Here is a 27,938-nt window from a genome sequence, read left to right on the forward strand (position 1 = left end):
GAGAGAGAGAGAGAAAGAGAGATTGTTTTCAGTGTAATTTTAGATGACCCACCCTCTATGATGGTTTTAAATTTGAATTAGGTATGGTAAGTATATCAAGTTGTGGAGGGGCGGAGTGTCGGTGGGATTGTTTAAAGCTTGACATTGAATTTCATAAAGACAAAAACCTGATCAACAAAAAGAGGCACTCTGACAATCTGGGCTGCATATCAAAAATAAAAATATCACATATTTTACATGCAAGACCTGCCTATATAATTCTGTTATGGTCCATTATAAATGGTTCCCAAAACAGATAAACCTGTTGTTGCCCAGATGAGGGCACTCTGACTCTACTAAGACAAATATCCTGTAATTCCTGGATTTTCAACTTGAGTTTTAGTGGATAACCAAAGAGTCTAACACACTGATATATTTCTGATACTACCCAAAATACTCTTATTGTTGACCCATAAATTAATTTGATGTGGAACAGGTCCCATCTCCACATGTTTAAATACACCAGCAGGGTACTTAATTCAAAAGTCTTATTTTTCTAATCTGGTAACAAATTATTTTACAGTACGCCTAAGTGTTTTTAAAGCATGCAATTTTCTATAAAAGTGTATAATCGCCTGCAAGAAAAACACAAAACACAAAATAATGATTGCAGAAGAATGCAATAATTATACAAATTCATCAAATTTATCATTTGCACAATCAACTGTTGTGGAAAAATACATTTAGTGTTGTGCAGTCTTTAAAGAGCACATTAGTCAAAAGGGCAGGCACTTTTCTGCCATTTCCTTTGTTTATAGAGGACTTGTGGCAGCTTGCAGACATCCTGTGTTTCTACACAGAGTAACAGGATAGCTGATAGAAGAGATGGCCATCAATGACATCATCAAGTGTTTCCTCTTTGAGTGTCTGATGTTTACTATAGACTTTTACTTTAAAACATTTTGAGCAAACATTTAGACATTTTTATCTTTGTATATATACATTGAAGCTGAAAACTTAAAAATATATGGCTTTGCACAATACATTTTTTAAAGAGTTAAATGCTATTAACATAAAAATATAATGAACACTGTAAAAAGTAAATATGTGCAGTTGTTACAATAGCTATTAAAATAGCTACAATAGCTACAATAGTTGTTACAATAGCTGTTAAAATAGCTATTTTTTCCAAATCATATTAAATGATATTTTTAACCAGCTAGTTTAGATGCTACCACATGAAGGCCATTATTAAGTGAACCGACAAAATTTTTACAGTGTAAAAAAATAAAACACATGAAATATAAACTTGTTTTAACACACAAATGACTAAAATGTTATTTAAAACATTACAAAATGCCTGCATATAGTAATCATACTATTTACATCATACTCGCACCCGACAAATACAATATAGGACAAAAAAAATCACACATGCAGATAACAAATTACATTTGTGAAGATCAATAAACAAACAAACAAAAAAAGTATACAAATCTATTAGCACTTTACTTTTCATGAAAGTATATTTGGGCAAAATAATGTCCATAAATTATATATTTAATGTGATTTGTCCTCTTGTCCCGTGTGATCATGCAGTAATAAACACGTTTGGACACAGGCACATCTGCTTAGTCTTTGTCCAGAACTGTGTCAGATACTTGTGTCTTCAGCTGCCTCTCTCTGCTGGCTTTGGCTACAGTGCTGTGGATCTCTGCTTCATAATCCCTGGCCTTCGCCCTCAGCTTGGCAATGCTACAGCAGCGGAAGTCTTCAGGACTAGACACCTCTGACCCGTCCTGATCTCCCACCCCCTGAAGCATGTTGCTCACGGGGCTGTGGATACCTGATGAGGTGGGTTTGGGCCAACTGGGGCTTCCACTGTCCTGTTTCCTTTCCCAGCATGGACTGCTGCTGCGGAGATCTGGAGCTCTGGGATTTCTGCTGGATGAATCAGCCTGTCTGTTGTCACTGTCATGCCTGCAACACTGCTCACCTGGCTGGCCTTGGAGTTTCATCTGTCTGCGCATCTTAGCCCTGCGGTTTTGGAACCACACCTGATGGACAAAGGAAAATAATATTTGTCATATTTGTGCGCTTTATGTGTATATTATTTTGAATTTGGAATAAAATTACCATTTACAATTTTATATGGTTACTTATATTAAAGCCACATTTTTGCGTTAGCATTTTTATATATACATTTATATCACATACAGTACTGTGCAAAAGTCGTATGCCACCATGCCAGAATTAGATTTGTTGTTTTTGCAATGTTATAGTGATCATATATAATTGTTTCCCAGTCTTTTTAATAAAAATACATCCAGAAAATACAGGAAATGTGTATATAGTATTAAAAACTGTATAAAAATGTAAATGGATGTGTTAGGTTTTTAGGGTAAACTCCCCTTCCACTTAAATAAAATTAAATCCTAATTTTAAAGAAATAAGTCTTTTTACTTCATTCTGCTCAAAAATTGTCAAGATGTGTTTAGTGCCAAGAGACTTCACACTAAACACTGACGATACCTAAAGAAGTCATTTAGTCCCTTTTGTACATATTTCCTGTGTTTTCTGTTTGTATCTTAATAAAATTGATTGAAAAATAAATAAGGATGGACATTAAAACTTCTAAAACAACAAGACTTTTGCACAGTACTATATATACTAATATAATATTTATCAAGTAAATTAAATGACTCCAGTGGGTTAAAATATGTCGTCTGAAGCAAATACATATGGTATCTGTGGTATGTTCAAATACTTAAATGATGTTTAAATACTTTGCTATGTTGACACTGATATAGGGAAATAACATGATAGCATTTACATTAAAAATTATTTGTAGCATGATGGCGAGTAAATTATGCGAGAATTTGGTAACACTTTACAATAAGGCAGCATTTGTTCAAAATTAGTTAAGGCATTAGCTAACATGAACTATCAATCAATTTCTACAGCATTTATTAATCTTAGTTCATGTTAATTCTAGCATTTACTAATATATGATTAAAACACGTTTAAAATAAATGCTGAAAAACTACATTGATTATTGTTTGTTCATGTTAGTTAATGCATTTACTAATGTTTAGTAGCCTAATAAAACCTTATTGTTAAGTGTTACTGAGACTTTTAATATTTTGGTGGTAACACTACAATTTTATTTGTTACCATTAGTTAAAGCATTAGTTAACATGAACTAACAATAAACAATACTCATACAGAATTTATTAATCTCATGTTAATTTCAGAATTTACTAATATATTTTTTGGAACAAAAGTTGTAACTGTACTGTAAAAATTATATCATCAACATATATCACGTATTACACTATTACCGGTATATGTCACTTTAACATAACAACGTAACAAATTAAGTTGTAATTAATTTTGACTTGGCTTATCTGAATTTTTAAGTTATGTCAACTTATCACAAGTCAAAACTTTTGTATTAAGTTCATGCCATTTAATTTATTTATTATTCACACAGTGAATAGCATGAACAATTGTATTGGCATTAACTAACATTGACAAAGATTATTAATGAATGCTGAAAAACTATATTGCTCATTGTTAGTTCATGCTAGCGCCTATATTTATACACCTTTATTGTAACGTGTTAACAATTTGGTAAACAATTCCTCTAATAGCCACTTACGAAAAGCCACAATTTGCGTAGGACAAATGCAGTTTTCTCCCTAAAAAAACTGGTAGCCATGTTGGTAAAACACAGAGCATTTTTTTAAAAAGAAAATAAAACCAAAATAATAATCATAATACCAAGCGTAGTTCACAGAAAATATCCAATATTTATAATAAAGCTCTATAATATTGGAACTATGACAACCTGCACTCTGGCCTCAATCAGGTCCAGTCTAAGAGCCAGTGCTTCTCTCATGAAGACATCGGGGTAGTGTGTGCTCTCAAAGGCCTTCTCCAGTTCCTCCAGCTGCCAGCTGCTGTAGTTGGCCCGAGCTCGCCGCTGCTTCACTGGCCGGGGTTCATCTGGAAGCCACATCACAGTCACCAATTAGACAATTGCCAGAGGCTGACAAGAAACTAATGGCTCGAGATTGGATAATTAGAGCGGCGTTCATTAAGCCCTCTTCAGTAGAGCCCCATAATTGATTGTTAGTTACGAGCTGTTAGCCAATCCTCTGTAAACGTTTAGAATCCTATTAAATACTGTTAAATGCGTATGGATAATTATGAGCGCATACGACTCATAAACGGCCTTCTCTTAATGAACGCTACACGTTGGTTTTATAGAGACCACAATACCTGAATAAATACACAACGGCTTTCTTGGCTGCCTGGCTACGCAAGTATACTCTAGATAGATAGATAGATAGATAGATAGATAGATAGATAGATAGATAGATAGATAGATAGATAGATAGATAGATAGATAGATAGATAGATAGATAGATAGATAGATAGATAGATATTAAAATAATAAAACTATTAAAATGCACCATAAAATAATAAAATAATTAAAAACTTTAAATAACATAAGAAATGTAATACATATTTAACTATTAAATAATTTAATTATATTATTTTTTATCCTAAATGGCTGCTTACCATTAAATAATAAATTATTTATTAATTATTTAGAAGCCATTTAAGATAAAAAATTATCATTACCACAAAATAACTTGCATTGATTATCCCATAATTATTACAAATAGGCCGAGATAGATAGATAGATGGACTAATAGATAGACGGATTCAGTAGATAGATAGATAGACAGACATATCAGATGGTTACAATGTGCTTACCAATATTTTCAGCATGGTGCCCTGAGGACTGAGAGGCCATTAGCAGAGCCTGCTTGCAGGGTTCAGGCTGCAGGTAGCTGCGCAGAAGCTCATAGCTGATCAGAGGTCCGGGGATGAGGATCTGCGGTGAACCTAACCTGCTGGGAAAGGCTGGGAAGAATTGTGCAGCCGAAGAGTGGAGGAATGCAGGAGATAGAGGAGACACCAGATGCCCAGTGCCAAACATGGCCTAGGTTCGGAAAAGGTCCTTCAGTGAAGATGCTGGATAAACTTTAGCGGTAGATCAATATCGAAAGTTGACGTAAATGTTCAATTCTGTGTGTATGAAGCTTTTCCAACTGATCCTTTTTGAGGTGGTGAGTTATTGAAAAATGGAAGAGATCCTGTTAGGAGAACGTAGCATACCAGAATTGTCCAAAGGTGCAAGGCATGAGACCTTACTGTATGATGCTCCACAATACAGACAGCTTTTCTCACCTGAGTCAGGTGTGAGTTCCACTTTCATGGGCGTCCCACCCTCTCACCAAGTCACATGACTCACCTCAGACGGGTTTGAAGAAAGCACCCAATCATAATGGACCACAGACTCCACGGTTCATTTGAGAGAGGCTTCTTACAGCATCACTCTTCAGCAGTTGTCCATAGTGACACCTAATGCCTTCTAATCTACACCTCGGCCGCTCAGAAGGAGCAAATGAGTAACATCCCCCATTTCTATTTGGGGAGGGGTAAAGAAAGGCCCGTCTTACTGAAATGTTCCATAGGCAAGTTCAGACACTCTTCAGCATTCGCTTATTAATATGACAAACCAGACGTTTGGAATTGGAGTGTGGCGAGAAGATATGGCGAAAGCCGGAGACGCTTTCAGAGACACGTACGAACACCGGCGAGACCTGTTTGTGCGCTCTCATTTTGCTGCTGTTATAATCGTCTACAAGTCATTAAAACGCGATGATAAAACAGATGGATATTAAATCATTAAGGGAGAATCAAAAGGTTTCGCAGCTGAGAAACGTTCAATAAGAAACACCCAACACAAACAGAGCTTCGGCTGAAATCTGCGCGGAGAGCGCAAACAAACAGCCTCTGTTTACACAGTAAACACATCACACTAATTGGGCCACATAATTGACATTCATTTACAAGCCCATTCGCGGCATTTGGATGTTTGCATGACATTCATTTGCGATACAACACGACTGAATGAAAAATCCTTTGATGAGTTTTCATAATCAACGTAGGCTACTCGTCTTTGCGTTTAAAATAGGGGATGTGTGCCAACTGGGAATTCTGCTGCATGTCGGATTAAAACCGATACCTTTGTTCCAATAGATGCCTAAGCCTGTTATCTCACTCGAAGCCTTCTTCACATCAGGAATAAGATCACCTGTCCAAACAAGCTGTATTGTTTAGTTGTGAGCTCTGGACAGAGTTCACCAACAATAGATTTGGGTCACGGATCTCTGGCCTTTGAAAACAGATCACTTTCCCGACTAAGACTGCTTTGAGAGGAATGTCGAGCTATTAACTTCAACAGGTTGGAGAAATTGTGAGTGTTTTATAAACATATATTGTGGCACTGAATTATACGAACTTAAAACTGATGGTAGGACGTTGTTGATTAGCATTGAAACGCAGGTCAAAACACAACGATGTTTTAAGAGGAGGTTTGCAGATGATTGATAATCATTCATTTCAGTAACAACAACAGACGCTTTAATATAATTGCGTTTTTAAAAGTGCTGGTCGAAGATTAATCGCGATTAATCGCATACAAAATAAAAGTGATTTTTTTTCATAATATACAGTATGTGTGTACTGTGTGTAATTATTATGTATATTTAACCACACACACATACATATATTCATTTTAGTATTGTTTTAGTTATACATATATTTTTTTAATTTATATATAATATATAAAAATAGAAATAAATATATATATACACATGTAAATGTTTCTTAAATACATACATGAATGTGTATGTGTATGTGTGTCTTTAATATATACATAATTCACACAGCATAAACTCATATATTATGCCAAAAATCACTTTTAATTTGTATGCGATTGATCGTGATTAATCTTTGCCTCAGCACTAGACTTCTCCAGTACAAAGCTAATGGCTAACGCTACCTTAAAATATTTTTAACATTGTTCTTTGCAACATGATCTCACGGAAGTTCGTGTAATCACGCAAAATTTGATACATTTATTCGTGTCTATGGCACGTAGTTCAGCTTTTTTACGTGCCGAGCACAAATGTCTTTTTCGTGACGCTTGAATTTCTATAAATAGTTTCTCGTTGTTTTCTCATTTTTCTTCCACTTTTAAAACTATTCTCGCATGGAGTTGGGGTTTGGATGTCTAAAAATGTAACAGAAAGTGATTCTAACCCCAACCACAAGCGACAATGGTAAGAAAATAAGAGAAAAAAAACTATGAGAAAACAATACATAAAATGTCACGAAAAAGAAAGTCGCGCAACGCACACAAAAAAAATATTTAAAGAAATTTGTGCTAGTGTCACAAAAGACACCCATGCTCAAGGCAAGAAAAAGCCATGGACACAAATAAATTGATCAAATTTTGCGTGACTATAACACAACTTTCCGTGAGATCAGTCTGGTTTTTATTGTGCACACAGATTCACTGTACAAAGTAAAGGTGGATTTTAAAATAATTAGTTGGCAACAATTGGTAACACTTAAAAAAACTTTTATTTACTTTAAGTGAATGAAAATAAAGACGTCTGCACACTTAAATTCTTAGCAGCAGCCTAAGGATTTAAGTGTGCAGACGTCTTTATTTTCATTGACTACTTTATTGTCTGGCACCTTATTGATCGTGAGTGCGGTGTAACTCTTCTTATAATTTACTTTAAGTGAAAAATTTAAGGTGAACAAACTAAAAAAAATTAAATTATTGGTAACACTTAAAAATGTAAGCTTTACCAACATTTGAGTTAAAAAAAATCTGTCATTATTTCCTCCTCCTCATGTTGTTTTTTACTTGTATGAGTTTCTTTATTCTGCTGAACACACAAAAAAGATAGTTTAATATATGATATTAACACAGTTGAACAGACCAATTGACATCCATAGTATTTTTTCTGCTATATATGGAAGTCAATGGGTGCCGTCAAGTGTGTGCTTACAATTATTTATCAAAATCTAATATTATTGTATTCAAAATAATAAAGAAACTCATACAGGTTTACAACAAAATGAGTAAATTATCATTTTATTATTTATTTTTTCTGGGGGGTGAACTATCCCTTTAAGTAGCTTCAGTGTGATTAAAATGGTTAAAAACTATCATAAATAACATACGTGCGTCACTTAATTCTCAGCAACATTTCACCTCACCAACATCTTCACCTGCTCTATTCGTTAATCAGATCAGACTGCAGAGAGATTCAGGAGCTGTCACCAGCATCAGCTAACCGTTAATCCGGCGCTAACTTTGATCAGATCCGAACATTGACGGCACACAGCTGGGCTGATCTGGCCTGGGTGAGTCACTGTCTTCATAGGCCACAAGGACAAAACAGGACAAAAACCCTGAGACATCTGTCAAAACATCAAGGGATCTAAGACCTAACCTGCTTTCCTCATTCCTTTAGAATGATAATTATTTGCCAATGCCTTGGCTTATACTAAATTATTTTTTGACCAACAACGTGGCAGAATTGTTGAACTTTTTGGTTACACTTTATTTTACGGTGTCCATGTTACAGTGTAATTATACATTTAGTACTGAGTAATAATGGTTAACAACATGTACTTACTGTGTATTGTAAAAAAGTTCAACTTCAAATTTTAAGGCAACCAGGTAACTTACTTTTTTGAGTTAATTCAACTTCTTAAAAATGTAGTTTGAGTTCACTAATATTTTTAAGTTGAATTAACTCAAAATAAAAGGCAACCAGGTATCTCACTTGTTTAAGTTGAACCAACACATTTTTTTGCATTAGGATTAGTTGCATATAATTAAGGTATCATGTTATAGAAATGCTTTCCTTAGCAAGCACCATGCAGGCTGATATTACAATTTTCCCATAATTGAAAGAGACACTATGGAACAACGCCAGCAGTTCTTGCAGGTTTATATTGATATTTTAGTCTGACGGTTATATGAGATGGTGTGCAGTCATTTAAATACACAAAAGGATTTGTAACAAGAGTATCAACAGAGGACGATAATGTTTGGCAGAGAAATGTGTCTCTGTTGCATATTAGACAAACTGAGATTTCAATTCTGTGCTCAAAGCGATTAAGAGAGGTAGACAATAAGACAAGAACGTGAAAATACAACAGAGAATGAAGTCACTCATCTCAATTGTTTCAATTCAGAATCATAATTAAAGCGAATCACTGAAAAACAAGACTGGAAATAGACTGGGCCGCAAACAATAAACATAGCACGCTATTTGATATGCTTCTTAACTCGAGGTGCCATTATCCTGCATTTAAATGAGCAGGTGACTTTCATAGTGTGCCATGGGTTTTCTTAACTCATAACTTAGAAGGTTAATAACTTCTGAACGCAATAGAAAATGCTTCTTGCATTTACAACGAAAACACTTCAATGAGACACGAGCAGGTTTAAACAGTGAATCAAGAGTTGTTTACAAATTAAAAAAGGTTTAAATATCTCAAGTCAATCCACGCAGTCTCTGATATTGCCAAATTCTGCTGAGGATACGCCAGCACAGGCTCACGGATGACAGAGACAGGGAACAATGCATAATATCATTAATACTCATCTGAGTGACACTCAGGAATACACGACACCTGAAACAGCAAAGCATGATGGATGAGTGGCCATGAGTCATGGGAAAGTGCTTTAATTTGCAGACAAAATAGTTGTTGTACATTTACAAGTCCAAAGAGCAAGTGAAAATGAAAATCCATTATCACTAATGTTACAACTCACCTAAACCGAAATTCTTCTTCTTCCCAATTTGAAGAAAAAATACTAGTCAGGCCTCCTACCCAACCTAAGATGATAACATAATATAAAACAATGTGATTCTCAATTATAGGGAAATGTAGTTTAAAGATAAGAATCATTAGTGCCCCTTTCCCCCCTTTTAGTAATTGTATCTCTCGAGCGGTAAGCTGATTGGTTTAGTCCTGGATCACTTGCAATGGGATAAACCTGAGAGCCCAGGCAGCTTTTCATGTCAAAACCTTCAAGGAGAACGGCCGCGATCCAAAAGCAATCACACTTTACACTTCAAAGCGTCAGGGAAAAGGAAGGCGAGAGCCGGTCCACATTTTTTCCACGCTAGCCAGGCACAACTCATGCGTGGAGGAAGAGGAGATGATCTAAGGCGAAGGTGCTGTTGAGGAACACAGAGTCGACAGGTGTGCGCGGGCAGGTACTGGCACATCTCCGCCCTTCCCGCAGCGGTTTTAAACTATACAACAATACGTTTACTGTTCAAAATTAAGACGAACTGTACTTGAACACGTTTTAATTGTCAAACTTAGTGGAACAGGACCAAAATTAATGTGATGAACTATAACTTTGTTGCTCTGACTAAAAGAACTTGATGGCCACTGTAAATGCAGACCTTTAGACGAGTTGTTTTTTTAAACATATAAAAAAATTGCAGCTGCCAATGAGATTTCATGACAGTTCAGCTGCAAATAAGTATTTGAACACCCCTCTATCAGCTAAAATTCTGACAATCAAAGATCCAGTAGTCTGCCTTTTAAATGTCCACCTCCACTCCATTTATTATCTAGTGATGGGCGATACCAGTTTTTTTCTTGTCGATCCGATACCAAGTATTTTTAAGACAAGTATCACCGATACCAATACCGATTCCGATACTTCTATGAAATTTTTTATCTATGTAATAAAGTTTATTTAAGTTATTTTATTGGGTCTTTTGATAGCCAACATTAATAATATCAAATAAAATAGACATGACAACTTTTTGCACTGAACATTATTACAAGATTTCTTCCCTTTATACGTTTTGGAGATAAAACAATTAAATGCTGACATTATATTTTTCCTCTTGTGCCTATTTTTTTAAACTGACAAAATCTACTGCTTTTTAAAATAAAACCCTGATAAAAGTCAGTATACTCGAATGCACTGAAAATCAAACCAGGGATGACTGTGAGGCTGATGACTGTGAGGCTCCACTTCGTCGTGCTCTGTAAGATATTTTGCTTTTTGATGCTTTGTCATATTTGTGGTATTACCAAAATGGCGTGTTTTTTGTTGTTGAATGTCACACGAGGCTTCGCATTATTAACTGACCGCAACGATGCACTTAAACCCATTTTTTAAACCTGCTTGCACTGACTGAGTGTGCTGGTAGTGACTGAGCGAATGAACGCAGCGGAAAGAGATGTGACTGAATGAGCGAACGCCGTGATACAGCGGAAGAAGATATAGTTCCCACTGACGTTACGATTTAAGTGTATTTATATACAAAACGCCGTCCAACTATTACTTAAAATTCTAAAATCACTTGTTAAAAAACAAACAAACAAATAGAATCGATACTTGTACTTGAGAATCGATCCTTTTGATACCAAGGCAGGATCGGAAATATCGATACTTTAGGATCGATCCGCCCATCACTATTATTATCCTAAATTAGATGCACCTCTTTGAGGTCGTTAGCTGCATAAAGACACCTGTCCACCACATACAATCAGTAAGAATCCAACTACTAACATGACCAAGACCAAAGAGCTGCCCAAAGACACTAGAGACAAAATTGTATACCCACCACAAGGCTGTAAAGGGCTACGGGGAAATTGCCAAGCAGCTTGGTGAAAAAAGGTCCACTGTTGGAGCAATCTGAAAATGGAAGAAGCTAAACATGACTGTCAATCTCCCTCGGACTGGGGCTCCATGCAAGATCTCACCTCGTGGGGTCTTAATGATCCTAAGATAATAAGGTGAGAAATCAGCCCAGAACTACACGGGACGAGCTGATCAACAATGACCTGAAAAGAGCTGGGACCACCGTTTTCAAGATTACTGTTGGTAATACACTAAGACATGGTTTGAAATCATGCATGGCACAGAAGGTTCCCCTGCTTAAACCAGCACATGCCCAGGCCCGTCTTACGTTTGCCAATGACCATTTGGATGATCCAGAGGAGTCATGGGAGAAAGTCATGTGGTCAGATGAGACCAAAATATAACTTTTTGGTCCACTAAACGTATTTGGAGGAAGAAGAATGATGAGTACCATCCCAAGAACACCATCCCTCCTGTGAAGCATGGGGGTGGTAGCATCATGCTTTGGGAGTGTTTTTCTGCACATGGGACAGGGCAACTGCACTGTATTAAGAAGAGGATGACCGGGGCCATGTATTGCGAGATTTTGGGGAACAACCTCCTTCCCTCAGTTAGAGCGTTGAAGATGGGTCGAGGCTGGGTCTTCCAACATGACAATGACCTGAAGCAAACAGTCGGGATAACCAAGGAGTGGCTCTGTAAGAAGCATATCAAGGTTCTGGCGTGGCCTAGCCAGTCTCCAGACCTAAACCCAATAGAGAATCTTTGGATGTTTCTCAGCGACAAGCCAGAAACCTGACTGATCTAGAGAAGATCTGTGTGGAGGAGTGGGCCAAAATCCCTCCTGCATTGTGTGCAAACCTGGTAAAAAACTACAGGAAACATTGACCTCTGTAATTGCAAACAAAGGCTACTGTACCAAATATTAACTTTCTCAGGTGTTCAAATACTTATTTGCAGCTGCATCATACAAATAAACAGTTAAAAAATCATACATTGTGACCTCTGGATTTTTTTTAGATTATGTCTCTCACAGCGGACACGCACCCACGATGACAATTTCAGACCCCTCCATGATTTCTTAGTGGGAAAACTAAAAAAGCAGGGTGTTCAAATACTTATTTTCCTCACTGTATATCACATAAACACACACGCACGCACGCACACACACATATATATATATAGAAACTCTGTAAAAGTTTGGCCCGTATCATATCTACATTTATGGGTGTTTCCATATTCATTCATTTTTTTCTAGATATACATTTTACATTCAGTGTATTCCCAGTATTCAAAACTACAGATGCACCGATATGTTGGCCGATATATCATATAAAAGCAATTTTTCACACTATTTGTCATATTACTCTCGGGCTGACTGCCAATAAGAGTGCTGGTAGAGGGGTTTTCTTTTTTTTTAAATATTGTCTGAATTGATTGATCGGGCAGATTACCGGTATATCCTAGCAATCAAAATTAGCAGAAAATGAATCAAAACTCATATTGTGTGATTTTTTTGAATTTGGTAACAATGAAAAAAATGCAGTTTGTACGCTCTGCACTTCTGGGATTTTATGACATCATAATTTGAAACAAGAAATAAAAAGCAAAACTATTGGTATCGGTAAAGGTCATTTTAAGTAATCAAATATTGAAATCAGCCCAGAAATCTTGTATCAGTAAATCCCTATTCAAAACCCATGACCTTGCTAGCATATTGATCCACCAATTTATTTATTTATTAAACCATTTATTTATTTAGCTGACGCTTCAGTTTAAAGCAACACAAAGGAAACATCAAAAGCTATACCAGTTAGCTACAGTAGCAGAGAAGCACTAACCTAACCTAAAACGAAATAAAAATGAATGAATACGTAAAAAATGCAGCTGTCTTATGTAGCATGCCTCATGAAAATAATTGCGCTTATCGATGTGTCAGTAACTCATCACAATCACATCTCACTCACACCCCACCAAGTCTGCCCAACCCATGCTGTCACTCATCTCCGTTCCGCCCCAGTGCGAGCCAGCCTATGAACTTTCCTGGGAATCTAACCAAAATCACAGGCGGTTAAAGCATCTGGGGCAAGCCGATGAAACTCCACTAACTGTGCTTTTGAAAGAAATCCCTGTTATGCGAGACACCTTACAGGTGCAATTAAGACTGATCAAGCGCATCCAACACAAGACAAACGATGGTGAAAATTGACTTCTGCCTCTCTGAGGAAATTAGCTAAGCATTTAGTTAGTCACAACACTCGAATAGACAATTAAGCCGTCTACCGTTTACGTGTTAACACAGATCACTGCTTAACCCATACATCAAAAAAGTACAAATTTGATAGAAACTTGAGCTGACAATTAACTGACAGCAAGGTGTTTTTCCCATGAATGACATTTTCTTCGAGATAGAAATTAGAAGCAACAAATCAAAGGAGACACTGTTTAAAACATAGGAAATGACATCCCTGAATTCCACTTATGACATGTTAAAAGGAAAATGCAGAAACTGTGGAAGAAACTGCTTTCATCGGGTGGACTTTGCTGCGCTCGCTGAGAGCTGTCAGTCGCAGCGGAGGACAGCGTTCCTCACCCACCAGTGCAGGCATGTCCGCCGTTTCCCTCGTACAATACACAGAAAACCCGCTTCGACAGACCCCAATGTAACCAGACACCCATACGCTCACTCTTAGCCCTGCTCTAAACAGCCTGCCCCGATGCACCCTTCAGACATAAAGCTTTGGTCTGTGTGATTGAACAATTACCGCCACGGTTAATTTAGCCGAGGCTGAGAGCAATGCTCACCGGCATGCCGGCGCGCTGTTCTTCAATCTCTTTCTATACAGAGGTTTTTAGATGAAATCACTGACACTGGACATGAACAACTTGCACTTTCATGGTAAATAGACTTCAATCACAGCAGTTGTGGCATAGCTCAGATCTGTTAAGGATAAAAAGTGAAGGAAGGGGGGGAAGAAAGTCTCAGCCTCACTCATTTTCAATCAAGCAGGGAAAAGATTACAGCCTTCCCGCATTCTCCTACGTAAAGTTATTTTTAGAAACGGCACCAGTGTTTAAATGTTAAAAAATGAGAAAAGTAATAAAGTATGACACAAAGTAAAAACAAACAATATAAACTAGATTAGATGCATTTATAGACTTATTGTTTTATTATTGAAAGCGATACACAAAAAGACTTATGACAGACATTACTCCCAGCAGATTAATATAACGTTTCATCATCATTTTAATTTGATGCATTCCAAAAAAACTGACGTCCAGTGGTATGCTTAAATACAGATTGTAAGATTTTATCAATGAGTCAAGCGTGCATGACACATCTCATTTAAAACGAAACTTTGTATCAATATGTTTAAAACGGATGTTTATGTTGTAGCTTCCATGCGCAAGATCTTCATGGATTCTGCGATCATGGAACTGGTGTCGATCTGACCGTAGATGCCCACTAAAAACGCTTTGTGGAGCAGAATATCAGCATGCTCTGAAAAAAAGGAAAAGCATAGAAATTGTATTTTTGATAGAGACCAAAACAAACCCACACCATAAAAAAATCTGGTTTCAAGAACACCTGCTGCATGCTCACTTCGTAAAATCAAGCAAAATGTAGTTACAGTAACTGACTTGAAATTCAGAAGCAATCCATTGTACGGGGGTAAATCTTAAAATATGCACATTTTAAAGACCTTAAGCATGCTAACATAAAACCACAGGGTTCCCACACCTTAGTTAACTTCAAATTCGAGCACCTTTCAAGGACTTTCCAGGTCCAATACCCTCAAATTCAAGGACTAAATGTGGGGACACATTTCAAATAAGAGCAAGGTTATATCGTGTTACCTTTTAAGATACCTTGTTACAGTTCCCTTTCGAGGGAACTTGCGCTGCATCACTGCAGTGACACTTCGGGGATGCCTCCAGGGTCTGAATATGTATATCAATTTCAACCAATGGTGAGGCTTAACGACAAAGACAGGGTGACGCGGGGAAGTATATCGCTATCTGAAATATTGCCAAAGACGGTATTACAGGGACGCAAAAGTATGGCAAGGGAGACGCAGTGCCTCATTCCTTCTCAGGGAACAACAGTTTCATTCGTAACCCGAGACGTTTTCATGTGTCAAACACAACTATGCAAAAAAGCATTTTGGTATGAATAACATTTGCATACAGAAGAGACAAGCATTTAAAGTGAACAGTTAAGCATGTGTGCTTAAAACGTCTAGAATTTTTAGGATAGTATCCTACACTACCCAGGGAATGATATGGATTTTTTTCCAGAAAACTTCTTGCATAAAATAGATTCAAGCACGTTCAACGACCGGACACAGTCAAGGATATCATTAAGAGACTGAATATGAGAAGCTCAGAAACGTCTGGCATGATTTGATTAGCATTCTTTATCGGACATTTAACTCTTTCGCCGCCAATGACGAGTTATCTCGTCAATTAAGAGAAAACGCTTCCCTGCCAATGACGAGTATTTCCGGCTTTCCGCAATACCCTTCCCCAACTTTTTAAACCCGGAAGTATTGCCCAATGCAGCTGCATGTCCGTGTCTGTTTTAAAGATCGCTCTGAATGGGATCTCTATGAAAAGTCTGTCACAAAAATGGAATTATCTCAGCTTTTTGCTCAAAATGTGGTGTTTTTGCAGAAACCTACCCATATTCAAGAGCTCATTACAAAAGAACTACTGAAGGTAGGATGAAAGTTTTTTTTGTATGAAAGCAGAGGGTATGTTCTTTCATTTGATATATTGTATGTTTATATATTTAAAGAAGAACATTTTCTGGAAGGCATTAAACCTTTGTGAAAATCATGAAAAACGCTGGCGCTGGCTGGCAACTTTTTTTAAAAACGCTGGCGCTGGCTGGCAACTTTTTTAAAAAATGCTGGGGGCGAAAGAGTTAATGGATTCTGCCTAAAAACAGTATTTCTGAATGGCCTGACGCTGGGATTAAGTACATGTGGAGAGCATTTGTTTACAATCACTCATCTAATTTTTGATGTAGGTGGTGTTTAGCGGCTTTTGCATCTAAACTCTTTATATATCTATTTACAAAGTACAGTCTCCAGAGAAAAATCCATCAACACAATGGTCTTTACACCCGTAAACCATAACCAAAAGTACATCTACCAGAAACAGTAGTTTTACTAAGTAGAATACCTTGACACAGCAGCACATATTCCGGCAGGTTCCTCAGGGCTGTCTGCACCACATCAAAGTTCCCGCTACCCAGACAGTACATGAAGGTTGGCAGGAATTCAGCAGCCATGCTAATGTCACCAAAGATAATAAAGTCAGAATATATTTGTAACAGCATTTGGAGTAGATTTACACTACATAATCTATAAACTTGAGGGAGAATTAACTCACCTGGGGATATTTTGGATACACCGCAGAGCAAGACTAAATGCCATGTTGCGGCACACCTCCTCAGGTGAACTCATCAGTCTTTGAAGATCGTTCTGACAACACATAACAAGTTACATATACCTGTTTAATCTTGCCGTTTTTATGTGTACAATGCTGCCATGTACTTACAACAAAATACTGAATAATTTCTGGATTCCTTTTGGATTTCTCGTCCACTTCAGTCAAACCCTCAAACACATCTACAACAAAAGACACCACAAATAATGCATTTAATATATTTATTTTTAACTATTTAAATTATTGTATATTAATAAATATAACTTTTACTTTCATATTTTAAGCATTTTATACAAAATAACATTAAACAGTTTATATAAAAATCATTGTTCAAGGGGTCAGATTATGAGACTTTTTTAAGATAAAGATAAATGTCCTTGGTGTCCTCAGAGTGTTAATGTTTAGTTTTAACTCAAAATACCCTACAGATAATTTATTATAACATGTTAAAATTGCCACGTTGTAGGTGCGTGCAAAAATGCAAATGAGCTGAAGAAAGCAAACACTGATCACCATAATGGTGGTTTGTTGAAATTGAAACTCAATTGTGCTGTCACAATAATTTTCTCTCTCTCTCTCTCTCTCTCTCTCTCTACACTAAATGGCAGGGCCGTGGTTGGAAAGTGCAGATTAGGGGGTGGTATTATTGTAATAAAACTCGCTACCTACTTCACAAAACATGAATCAATCACCTATTTTTTCACATGGTTGCAGAGAATGATTTACCAAAACAAAGTTACTATGTTGTTCATTTTCATATTTTCTAGTTTGACCGAAGCACTGCGGACATGATTATAGCACTTAAACATGAAAAAGTCCGATTTTTATGCTATGACCCCTTTAAAAGTGATACAAAAAATAACATTAAATGAATTGCACTTTGAAATAGTTTTGTCTATGTCTTTCTGTTAGCAAAAAGAGTAACATCAACACTATTTAATTTATTCTGCAGATCTCCCCCACTATTAGTGCATAAAATATCATTTTTTTTAAATGCCAGCAAATTCTGCTGACTTATGAAGACTGTTATACAAAGTTTTAAAGTTTTAAAAACCTCACCCTCAATAGCTTCTCCTTTAGAGATCTTCTTTAGGCATTTGGTCATGTCGGCTGCAGTAAGAGGCACAGAGGCCGAGATGTTGACCAGGGGGAGGGAACCTGATGACGAATCATCTGCTGAAATTGGGAGGAAAAAGACAAAGACAGGTTTTGATAAAGAACAACTCCAATGTTTACCTGTAATGTGAGGTGTGGGAGTCTTTACCCATGGGCGTCACTGGGGGGCGGGGGTGGTATGACAATTCTAAGACTTTGTTCACAATGCAAACATTAATGCTCAATTCAGATTTTTTGTTCAGATGTGATTTTTTCTTTGACTGTTCACATTATGTGGCTTAAATCAGACAGCTGTGTGAACTGTTCGTTGTCCTGAACTGCATCGCATGTGCAAAAGAACAATACTACGTCACATGCAGCACGCGGTAATACAGAAATAAACACCCAGACTACCGAGCAGGTGTTGTGGACTTCATACAGAGCTGCGCAGACCGATCAGTCGATGTGTTTTATCTCAGTTCCGTGGGAGCGAACGATATGAGCCGAGGCAGTCTGCACCCGGGTCAGTTGCAGGTCCGTCATCTGGACAACGCTTCAGGAAAGTCAAACACACTTATTTGCGTGTTAGGGGCTTTCATGTATGAGGCGATGTGCAACCGAAGCTTAATATTTAATGTCTTAAATGTTTTAAGTGGTTTTGCAAACATGCCGTTGGTGCATATTTCCACAATTGTGACGCACATCCATCTAGAATGGCGTAAAAGTCGCATGAATTCCAATATGACTGTTCAGACTGAGGTCGCATTGCAAAACATCCGACCTGTATCTGATTTAGAACAGAATCAAAAAGATAAGATTCCACGTGGTTTGTGCTGTTCACACGACGTAGTCTAAGAGCCCACACATTATTGGGGTCCACAAAGATTATTTTTATTTTTATTAGTAACATGAATGTGGTAAAGAGGTCCAATCTCATATTCTTTCACAGGACCAAACATTGCTTGTGGCGCCCCTGTCCTTACCATCTCTGTCTTCTGAGGCGCTCTCAGAGGAACAAGACTTCACAGGCAGAGTCAGTCCAGCAAGTAAAGACTTCAGCTGAACCAGGTCAGGATTCTCAGTGGACAGACCCCTGTAAGAGTGAAATCCCCAGAAACCGGTTTATTATTCAAAATCTACAGACTTACAAAGTAAATTAAATTATTATATATTAATAAATTGACAATAAAGAAAGAAAGAAATCTTACTGGAGAACATCAGAGTGTTTCTGTAGGAAGGGCACAGCAGATGCTGCATCATAGGTGATGTATTTCTGAATGAACTGCACAAATTTATTTATGATCGGCAAACGGGATGATCTTCTGAAGTTCTGCAAGAAACATTATTTTGAATACATTACTCATTTTAATTTGAGTCATTTTGGCATTTCTTTTCCGACCCTGGACAACAAAACCAGCCATAAGAGTCTTTAGAGTTTTTAGATTTTTAGTATGAGATTTATACATCATCTGAAAGTTGAATACATAACAAACCATACATCAAATGGAAAGCTTAAGATAAAATACAACTGTTTGAAAATCTGGAATTCAAAGCTGCAAAAAATCTAAATATTGAAAAAATTGCATTTAAAGTTGTCCACATGAAGTCGTTAGCAACTGCATCCACTCACAAAAATAAAGTTTGACATATTTATGTTAGGAAATGTTTATGATGAAATATCATTACATAATATCTTAATGATTTTTGGCATAAATGAAAAATCTATAAAATCTGACCTATACAATGTATTGTTGACTATATTGCTACAGATATACCCGTGCGATTTAAGACTCGTTTTGTGGTCCAGGGTCACATAAATGGTTTTGTTATGAAATGCATTTATAAAAATACCTTTTCCAAGCAGTACAACTGCTAACAGAGCAATAGTCTTTAAAACATACATCAAGATAACAATTATGATAAAAACGTATAGTCACAATGCCTTGCTGTACCTGTAAAACTTTGATAAAGGACAGCAGACAATCCTGCAGTGCCCTCTGGTGGTCAAAGTGAAATATCAGCGGCTGCAGCAGCTCCAGGATTGCCAAAACATCACTGAAGAAATTGACGTGGTTCTGTTGCCTGATCTCCTGCATGTTTAGATGGATGCGGCCATGAAGGAGAGCAGCGATCATGGACAAGTGTCTGAAAACACACATCCTTCCATTATCACGCTTGCATTTCAGATAACATGAATTTATTAACCGTTTTGACAAATATTACTTATTGTCTTTTGTACACTATGTTTATGTTTTTATAACCTTTAATCACAATTTAGCAACTTTCTCCATCTCCAAGATGACATTCTGGGGGCAGGGACGATAAAATTGAACAAAAACATCCTATTTATAATCATAGTCATCAATTGATAAGACCTACCATAGTTAGTTCAAATTGTTATATGGGGAAGTAACATGTCATGCACAGGGAATCTGGTATCATGTTGTCTTTAATATCTACAGTAAAGCTGTCCTAAAGCTTTTCTTATTTGTATACTGAACACTGAATAGTTGAATAGGAGTTGTGTGGCAAACCTCAGCAGAAGCACCGGATGGGACACGGCCAGTTTCCTGCAAGCCAGATTCGCATCAGAAGCACGGTTTTCGGCTGATTTCGTGTCTCCTGTGTCAGCTAGCAGGGTGATGAGACGATGCACCAGAACATCCAGCTGAGCACAAACAACACAGACACAATATAATCATCTTCTCAAGCACTGAGCATGATGCTCTCATGTGTCAGATGTCACAGCGGGTACCTTGCAGGTGCTACCATCGGCTGTTGCCTCTCCGCTCAGCGATGCCTCTGGTAGGCGGACGTGTTGGATGACCTCTGGAAAGTGCAGGTAGATCTGCAGTAGCAGCGTCTGACACCTTTTACTCATTATACTGCAAACAAAGCATCACTTTTAAAATAAGATATTGCTAAGTAAATAGAAACATTTATATATCTATTCTGTTAAAACAATGATTTGTTATAAAGACGTATTAAATGTTCTTATTAGCAACACTCAAGGTCACTTAAAACTGCTTGTCCAGTCAAGCGGAGGTCTGCTACTTAACAACACTTTAACTAATTGTGGTTTATGCCTGCTAATCCGCTGTTGTGTTCACAAGCTACACATAGAAACAACTATTTCACCCATCATACATACACAAAATACAAACATCACACAGGCAACACTGCCTGTGAGAGAGCTTAGGTCCGCCTAAAATTGCAATTTTAAAGGGGCCATGTCATAATAAATTTTTAAGGTGTAAAATAAACCTTTGGTGTCCCCAGAATACTCATGTAAAGTTTTAGCTCAAAATACCATATAGATACTTTATTATAACATGTTAAAATTGAAGCTTTGTAGGTGTGATCAAAAATGTGCCGTTTTGGGTGTGTCCTTTAAAATGCAAATGAGCTGATGAAATGCAAACACTGATCACAATGATGGTGGTTTGATGCAATTCAAACTCAATTGTGCCTTCAATTATTTTTTCTCTCTGCACTAAATGGCAGTGCTGTGGTTGGATAGTGCAGATTAAGGGGCGTTATTATTATTATAATAAAAGCTTCTTATGACATCACAAGGAGAGACAAATTTCAATTACCTAATTTTTCATATGCTTGCAGAAAATGGTTCACCAAAACTATTGTTACTGGGTTGTTCTTTTTTTTTAATTTTCTGGGTTGATAAAAGCACTGGGGACCCAATCATAGCACTTAAACATGAAAAAAAGATTGGAGTATAATCATTGGTGGACTGAATTCCCTCCCTAGCAACCAATGAGAATACCTTAGCAACCTTTTTGCAAGATTTTCATGCCATGGCCCCTTTAAGAATAATTTCTGTCTGACCTTGCCCAAAGTGTTTCCCCTCATTAAGGGAGTTTAATAACCAAAGCCATATTCATGAAAGGAGGGGGGCTGCTGCTAGCCTGGCTCCGCCCTCCTACGTGCGTCCGCTTAATTTTTATTTCGCTTCAGTACTACGTCTGGGACTGCTGTGTAGAGTTTCGTTTTCTCCTGCAAAAATCTGCAGGTCCAATCAGCGAACAGAGGGGGGTGGCTAAGAACGATGACGTTGAGGTTGTGCGTCAGTTTGAGTTGTAGTTTAGTAATGGCAGCGGAGAAAGATGTGAGAAAAGCTATTCGGTCCGTTGTTGCAAAACTGCCAAATATACAGAAGTTAAAGCCGGAGCAAGAACAAACTTTGCTAAGTTTTGTTGGTCTGATCATTCGGACTTCTTGTTTCCGTCCGGTTTTGGTGCATGATATATGTCACTCACGACCACACGTTAGCGATTGCCTATAGCAGATCCTGAGTGACTCTGGGCAGAACCAATAGTTTTGAACTTCAACAGAGGACCCTCCTTAACGGAAGTAACGCTTTGCAATGGTTTGTTGTGGTGGTTTTAACAGCACCAAAGAAAGATGCTGTGCTACTGTTTATTTAAAACCTCTTAAACATTGTACCAAGGTGTCTGCAGGACTTTGCTCTTCTGCAGACACACTTTTTCAAAGAACATTAAGAGAATACAATTTAACATCAATTTATTGAAGGTTTTATTTAAAATAACATATAGGCCTTCTTTGTTGGGAATTGTGCCCATGGTGCATTATCTGAGATCATTATGCATGATGACGTTAAAAGTCCCACACAGCGTCTGTAGTCCCATGTAGCAACTTGTTATTAACTGCCCTTTTAAAGAAACTTTGAGGCTTTTAAAAGTCATGAGTTGGGGTATTATTGGTGTGTTTTATCTTGTAGAATAAAACGTGAAAATATCTTGGGCTTGTGTTGACCCAAAATCTTATTTAAGGAGATTTGGCTACAAAGATATGTCATACGTGGACATTCTACACCAGAGCTCCAGCACTTCAAATGACTTTAAAGAAAGTGACTGCTCACTGACCATGTTATGATAACATATCATGTTGTAAAGGATGTATTTCCTAGGAGAACATACCTGTCTCCCCACTTCTTGACACAGCTGATGAGATACTCGGACACTTTCTTGACATTGTCCAGGTCTGAGTGCAGACAGCTGTGCAGCAGAGGCAAACGGGACTGAAGGAGCGAACAGGAGACCTGATCCAGATTGCTCTTGGAGGCCGGTGAGTCACGACAATTCAGTTCTGACTCAGACAGGATGAGGTCCACAAGACTTATTAGCTCTTCAGGGCTCAGCTTTAATACAAACTTCTCTGTGCGTTTCTACGGATACACACATGACCACAAAATGAACCGATGTTAATGTGTGATCACAGTTATAACTTCACTACTATGATAATAAACAAGTAATAATTCACAAACTGTCTGGGTGGACTGAAGAGCATGTTATGAGTATCTTTATGATGATAGTGATTACAATCTTACAATTTTTTTTTACAATTATTATATTATTATTGCTAATCTAACATCTTACGAAAAAAAATGAGCCTATTTTCTTAATAACACTACTAATAAAATGTTTGGATTACAATCCAACAAACAATTATTTTTACAGTTAGCATCACAAAAAAAAAAAAACATTATTGGGATTTAAATTGGGAAGCACTGCCCTAAAGCAAACAGCTCCGAATCTGATCTCGATCAAAAGTCCTTGCTCAAAATTGGATGTTTTTAAAGAAACCTACCCATATTTAAGAGATGTTAAAAGGAAAACTAATGAATTTTTTTTTAAAGCAGTCTGTTCTTTCATTTGATATATTGTATGTTTATATATTTAAAGAATAACATTTCCCGGAAGTCATTAAACTTTTGTGAAAATCATAAAAAATGCTGGCGCTAAAATTTCCATCAGAAATGGCAGAAAATCGCAAACATGAAAAGTTGGCCTTCTAATTGAACAAAACCTTTGTCATCAAGCGAGCCCTATGCTCTTACAACTGTTTCTTCGCTAAAATAAAGTGTGTAGTCATGAAACTAGCTAGATCTTAGTCATAACTTGAGGTTGCATGCACGATTTCAGAAGAGCCACCTAGTGGTCTGAAGATAGAAATTTTTTATTTTTGCTTAAAACAACTGCAAACTTGCAACTAAAATCATGAATCATCATGGATTATTCCTTTCATGGTTTGGAGTATAATCATTGGTGGACTGAATTCCCTCCCTAGCAACCAATGAGAATACCGTAGCAACCTTTTTGCAAGAGCTATATCTCTGCATCAGAACATAGGGGTGGGCTCTTTTGACTCATTAACCTTGTTGTTGTAACATTTTATGTCCCAAGATTTGCCACGCAAGCACCATTCACATTTTTTCTACAGAGATCTAGCGTTTCATAATTCCATGAGAAGGACGTTTGCAGTGAACGAGACAAGAACATAGATTATTTTTGCTGATAACTTTGCATTTTTGTCTGAAATCTTTCCTAGGTTCTTTAAACTGCTCTTCCAAACTCAACTTTACTTCCTTCTGTGTCCTTTTTGTCTTGACTCTGGTATTGCTGCTTGTTATTAAAGTATTATTTATCATTTATTATTATTCATAAAAAAATGATATGCATATTTGCCTAGCAGCACTATAAAATTATTGTAATCATTACAATTCTATTATTTTTACTGCACTACTACTAATATACAAACATTATAAAAAAATGTTATACAGATCATTTATTTATATTTGCTTGCACTACACACTGTCTTTACTGTAAAGCTGCTTTGCTACAATGCAAACACTGTTAAATTCATATTTATGTATGTAGTGATTTTCACAGAGTATTTCTACACAAAACATCAATCAATTTTATTAGCAAGGAAGACAAAACTCTTGCCAAACCTGTGGAGTTTTCTGATCCCGCCCCTGCCAGATCCGAGGAATGTGACTGCAGGCCCATAGAAAATCCAGAGCTGAAGTTGGATCCAGCCTGAAGATAACGTGAAACGAAGTCAAGTACTATGTAGGTAAGATGACAGTGAAAGGAGTGCGGATGATAGGTGGGATTCACTCACTTTTGATCTTTGCGTTTATTAAGCAGAGAGCTGATGCACTGATGGAGAGTGCTCCAGTTAGACTGATGTGTGAGCAGGGCTAACAGATACGGCCTGTAGGACGGAGCCATGTTCACACCACCGCTTTTAAGCTGAGACAGAAAATGAAAAAGTTAGTATTTAATATAATGTCTGGTCTACATTGCAGTTTTTTTGGTCGATGATGTTTAAGAGTGAATGGATGTCCCCCTTATAAAACGCAAAGCTAAATGTACTATACAAGTTCGAGACATGAGATTAAATGGCACAACTATAGCAAACTTTGGCAAAGCCAACAACCGATTCCTCATCTGTGCTCTGAAAACATGACTCAGTTTGAAGATTGGGGTTTTGAGCCATTTTCATGCTCAACGTGCATCAAGGGGTCAGCAAACTGTCAGTGTGTGGTCCTAAAGTAAAACATACTACTTAGCCCGCACCCACTTGCATTCTCACAGTGTAGGAATGTCATTTTTTACCTTGTTTTGAGCAAAAAGCAGTTTGTGCTGAAGATCTGAGCACACAGATGTCACTTCAGGGTCGAGCAGTTCCAGCCAATCCACCAACAGTCCTGAACACGAGCCAGGATTCTTTGACTCAGAGCTGTTAGAGACGACACACACTAGGCTCATACAACACACTACATTCTTATTTAATGTGACTCAGACTGTGAAAGTTATAAAAAACCGTGAAGAGCATTCTTTGAAAATGTCACCTTGATATATTTAATATTGACCGAGTAAGGTCAAAGATTGAAATCAATGTGAAACAATGACTGTTGTTAATATCCAAATTAGATTATATGAGACTTTCACAGACAGGGTCACAAATGTCAGCAAAATATATTACACAACTACAAAAATAGGGATGCTCCGATCAGGATTTTTGCAGTCGATCCCAAGTACCGATTTGTTGTCTTCATGATCGGCTTATACCAATGCCCAGTACTGATTCTTCAAGCTAATATGCAAGCTCTTTGATGACTTTTTAACTAGTACATTTTTTTCTATATAAAGTAATACCACAGATGTTGCCTTTGTTATATTACTGTAATTTAGTAGCCTATATTATTGTTTTAATAGAGAATCAATCAAATAAGCAGAGCAAATATTCCTTCTATAAAACAATTTAATATGCCTTTAAAAAGGCTTATGTCTGTTAAGTAATGAAATTAAATCAGTGTATAAATTAAATATACACATATTTGTATAAAGTACAACAGTTCTTCAGTCAAGAGCAGAGAGTGATTTTATTCAGAGATGTGACGTGAGAGAGATCGCTCTGTACAGGTGCACTGATGACAGACTGTCTCTGTACGCAAGCGTCGGGTACAAAAAAAGTTTAAACTATCAAAACTTTAAAGCGCATGCAAATAATAAACTTTCGGCGTATAGGTGCAATGTCCGCGATTGATATGTGTTGTATACGCTGTTTGATGGGCATGTGAAGATGCATCGCGCTGTTAGGACCGGAGCACACCCTCATAGAAAATAAACATATTTTTGTAAAGGCAGAAATGTTAAGAAAAGTTAAACTAATGGTTAACTAATGTAACTTTACATTTACGTATTTGGCAGACAATTCTATCCACAGAGAAGATCTTTTGATCCAAAATGAGCGGGTGCCTGCGGTCACCCGCGGTTAAGAGTCATCCAAAAATATTTTTAATGATATTCGAGTCGCGGCCGGTCGGGTCGTTTGAGATAAAGATGCAAATTAACTATTTTAAACAATTACTACTTTTAAAAAATGCGTGCCACGAAGTGGGTCGGGTACAATATATATATTTTTATATCACTCCGCCCAAGTAGCAGTGCTTCGCCTTCTGAGAATATAGTTCCCAGTATGTATACTGTTAAAAGATGGCTATGTCTCATATGACCTTGTTATTTGTACACGGTGTGACTATACAAATCACAACATATAAAAAGGAAAATGATTGCGTTATTTTGTCACTTATTGGGAGCAGTATGCTAGCTGGAGCCATTCACAGTCTTTGTGCTAAGCTAAGCTAGCGGGGGCTGCGTCAGACAGAGTTACGGCACGCACGCAGATGAGAAAGGTATGTATGGACTTATCTAACTCTGGGGGATACGGTGAATAAGCTAAATTCCCAAAATGTGGGCATGTTCCTTTAAGCATTTGTAAATGTAATGTCATATATGTTATTAAAAGACATATTTATATTTAATTTTGTGTAATATTAAACTGTACCTGTCAAAATGATTTGCATCATTCAGTTTACTGTGTGTTATTTGTTTTGAGTGCAACCGGTCAATCAGAATCAAGCATTCCAACAAGCAGTGTAATAATTAATATTACTCATTACTTATATTATATAAGTGTAACTAATGTTCAAATATGTATTGGTTTCAATGTGTAGTTAAGACCAATTATTAGGGTGGACAAGGGGTTGCCCTGCTTCAAAAACAACATTTTACAGTAAACACTGACGTGTATATTTCTGTATATATGGCCTTACTATGGTAACTTGTGCTGTTGGACGTGTGAGCGAATAAACATTAACTGATTATACTATGTTCCTTCCCCACCTAGAAACAGTATCATCGGCATACACAGTAAAGAGGTCCATAAAGCGGTACCGTGATGAGCGTGTACTCAGAGAACAGTGACTCATCACACTCACATTTTGGAATCCACCTCTATTTTCACCCCTCGCTCCTCTGTTTCCTGCAGCAGCAGGGAGATCACCATGGCGACGGGGCCAGCTGGGCTTCCTGGGGCTCCGCTCTCCGTACCGACGGTCATAAGCAGGGACAACAGCTCTTCTAGATAAGGGGACTTTATCTCCATCAACCCCTGTAACACTAACACACACATCCAGGGATAAAAAACGACCTGTTGTAGCCAATCCCACATTTTTAAA

General features: G+C 37.3%; 2 protein-coding genes across 4 annotated transcripts in view; both read right to left on the minus strand.

Moving 5' to 3' along the window:
• Positions 1-420: 420 nt before the first annotated feature.
• Positions 421-6,615, minus strand: LOC129432182 (uncharacterized). The gene is made up of 3 exons (XM_055190426.2): positions 4,765-6,615; positions 3,830-3,987; positions 421-2,036 (listed from the first exon to the last, which is right to left on the minus strand). The coding sequence occupies exons 1-3, from the start codon at positions 4,988-4,990 to the stop codon at positions 1,611-1,613; spliced, it is 810 nt and encodes a 269-aa protein (XP_055046401.2). The 5' UTR covers positions 4,991-6,615; the 3' UTR covers positions 421-1,610.
• An 8,074-nt stretch (positions 6,616-14,689) lies between these two features.
• ints1 (integrator complex subunit 1) overlaps positions 14,690-27,938 on the minus strand; it is a 31,508-nt gene continuing 18,259 nt past the window's right edge. For 2 of the 3 annotated variants that reach the window (XM_055190437.2, XM_055190446.2), the window contains exons 34-48: positions 27,699-27,879; positions 25,531-25,654; positions 25,034-25,164; positions 24,861-24,948; positions 23,047-23,294; positions 20,847-20,976; positions 20,626-20,759; positions 20,044-20,236; positions 19,300-19,421; positions 19,075-19,184; positions 18,056-18,172; positions 17,108-17,178; positions 16,940-17,031; positions 16,730-16,839; positions 14,690-15,044 (exon numbers count right to left, since the gene is read on the minus strand). In XM_055190437.2, the coding sequence (XP_055046412.2) occupies positions 14,929-15,044; positions 16,730-16,839; positions 16,940-17,031; positions 17,108-17,178; positions 18,056-18,172; positions 19,075-19,184; positions 19,300-19,421; positions 20,044-20,236; positions 20,626-20,759; positions 20,847-20,976; positions 23,047-23,294; positions 24,861-24,948; positions 25,034-25,164; positions 25,531-25,654; positions 27,699-27,879 (1,967 nt within the window). In that variant the 3' untranslated portion in view covers positions 14,690-14,928. The remainder of the gene's footprint in view (positions 15,045-16,729; positions 16,840-16,939; positions 17,032-17,107; positions 17,179-18,055; positions 18,173-19,074; positions 19,185-19,299; positions 19,422-20,043; positions 20,237-20,625; positions 20,760-20,846; positions 20,977-23,046; positions 23,295-24,860; positions 24,949-25,033; positions 25,165-25,530; positions 25,655-27,698; positions 27,880-27,938) is intronic. The other variant, XM_055190454.2, reaches the window with a different exon arrangement.

Source organism: Misgurnus anguillicaudatus, chromosome 19, assembly GCF_027580225.2.
Source record: "Misgurnus anguillicaudatus chromosome 19, ASM2758022v2, whole genome shotgun sequence".
Taxonomy (NCBI): domain Eukaryota; kingdom Metazoa; phylum Chordata; class Actinopteri; order Cypriniformes; family Cobitidae; genus Misgurnus; species Misgurnus anguillicaudatus.

Bases quoted from the DNA above. Each gene is read 5' to 3' on its own strand.
- LOC129432182 (XM_055190426.2), bottom strand. From the start codon at position 4,990: ATGTTTGGCACTGGGCATCTGGTGTCTCCTCTATCTCCTGCATTCCTC. The intron at 3,988-4,764 runs GTAAGCACATTG...TGTGGCTTCCAG, and splicing joins GCACCATGCTGAAAATATTG to ATGAACCCCGGCCAGTGAAG. The intron at 2,037-3,829 runs GTTGTCATAGTT...TTTGTCCATCAG, and splicing joins TGATTGAGGCCAGAGTGCAG to GTGTGGTTCCAAAACCGCAG.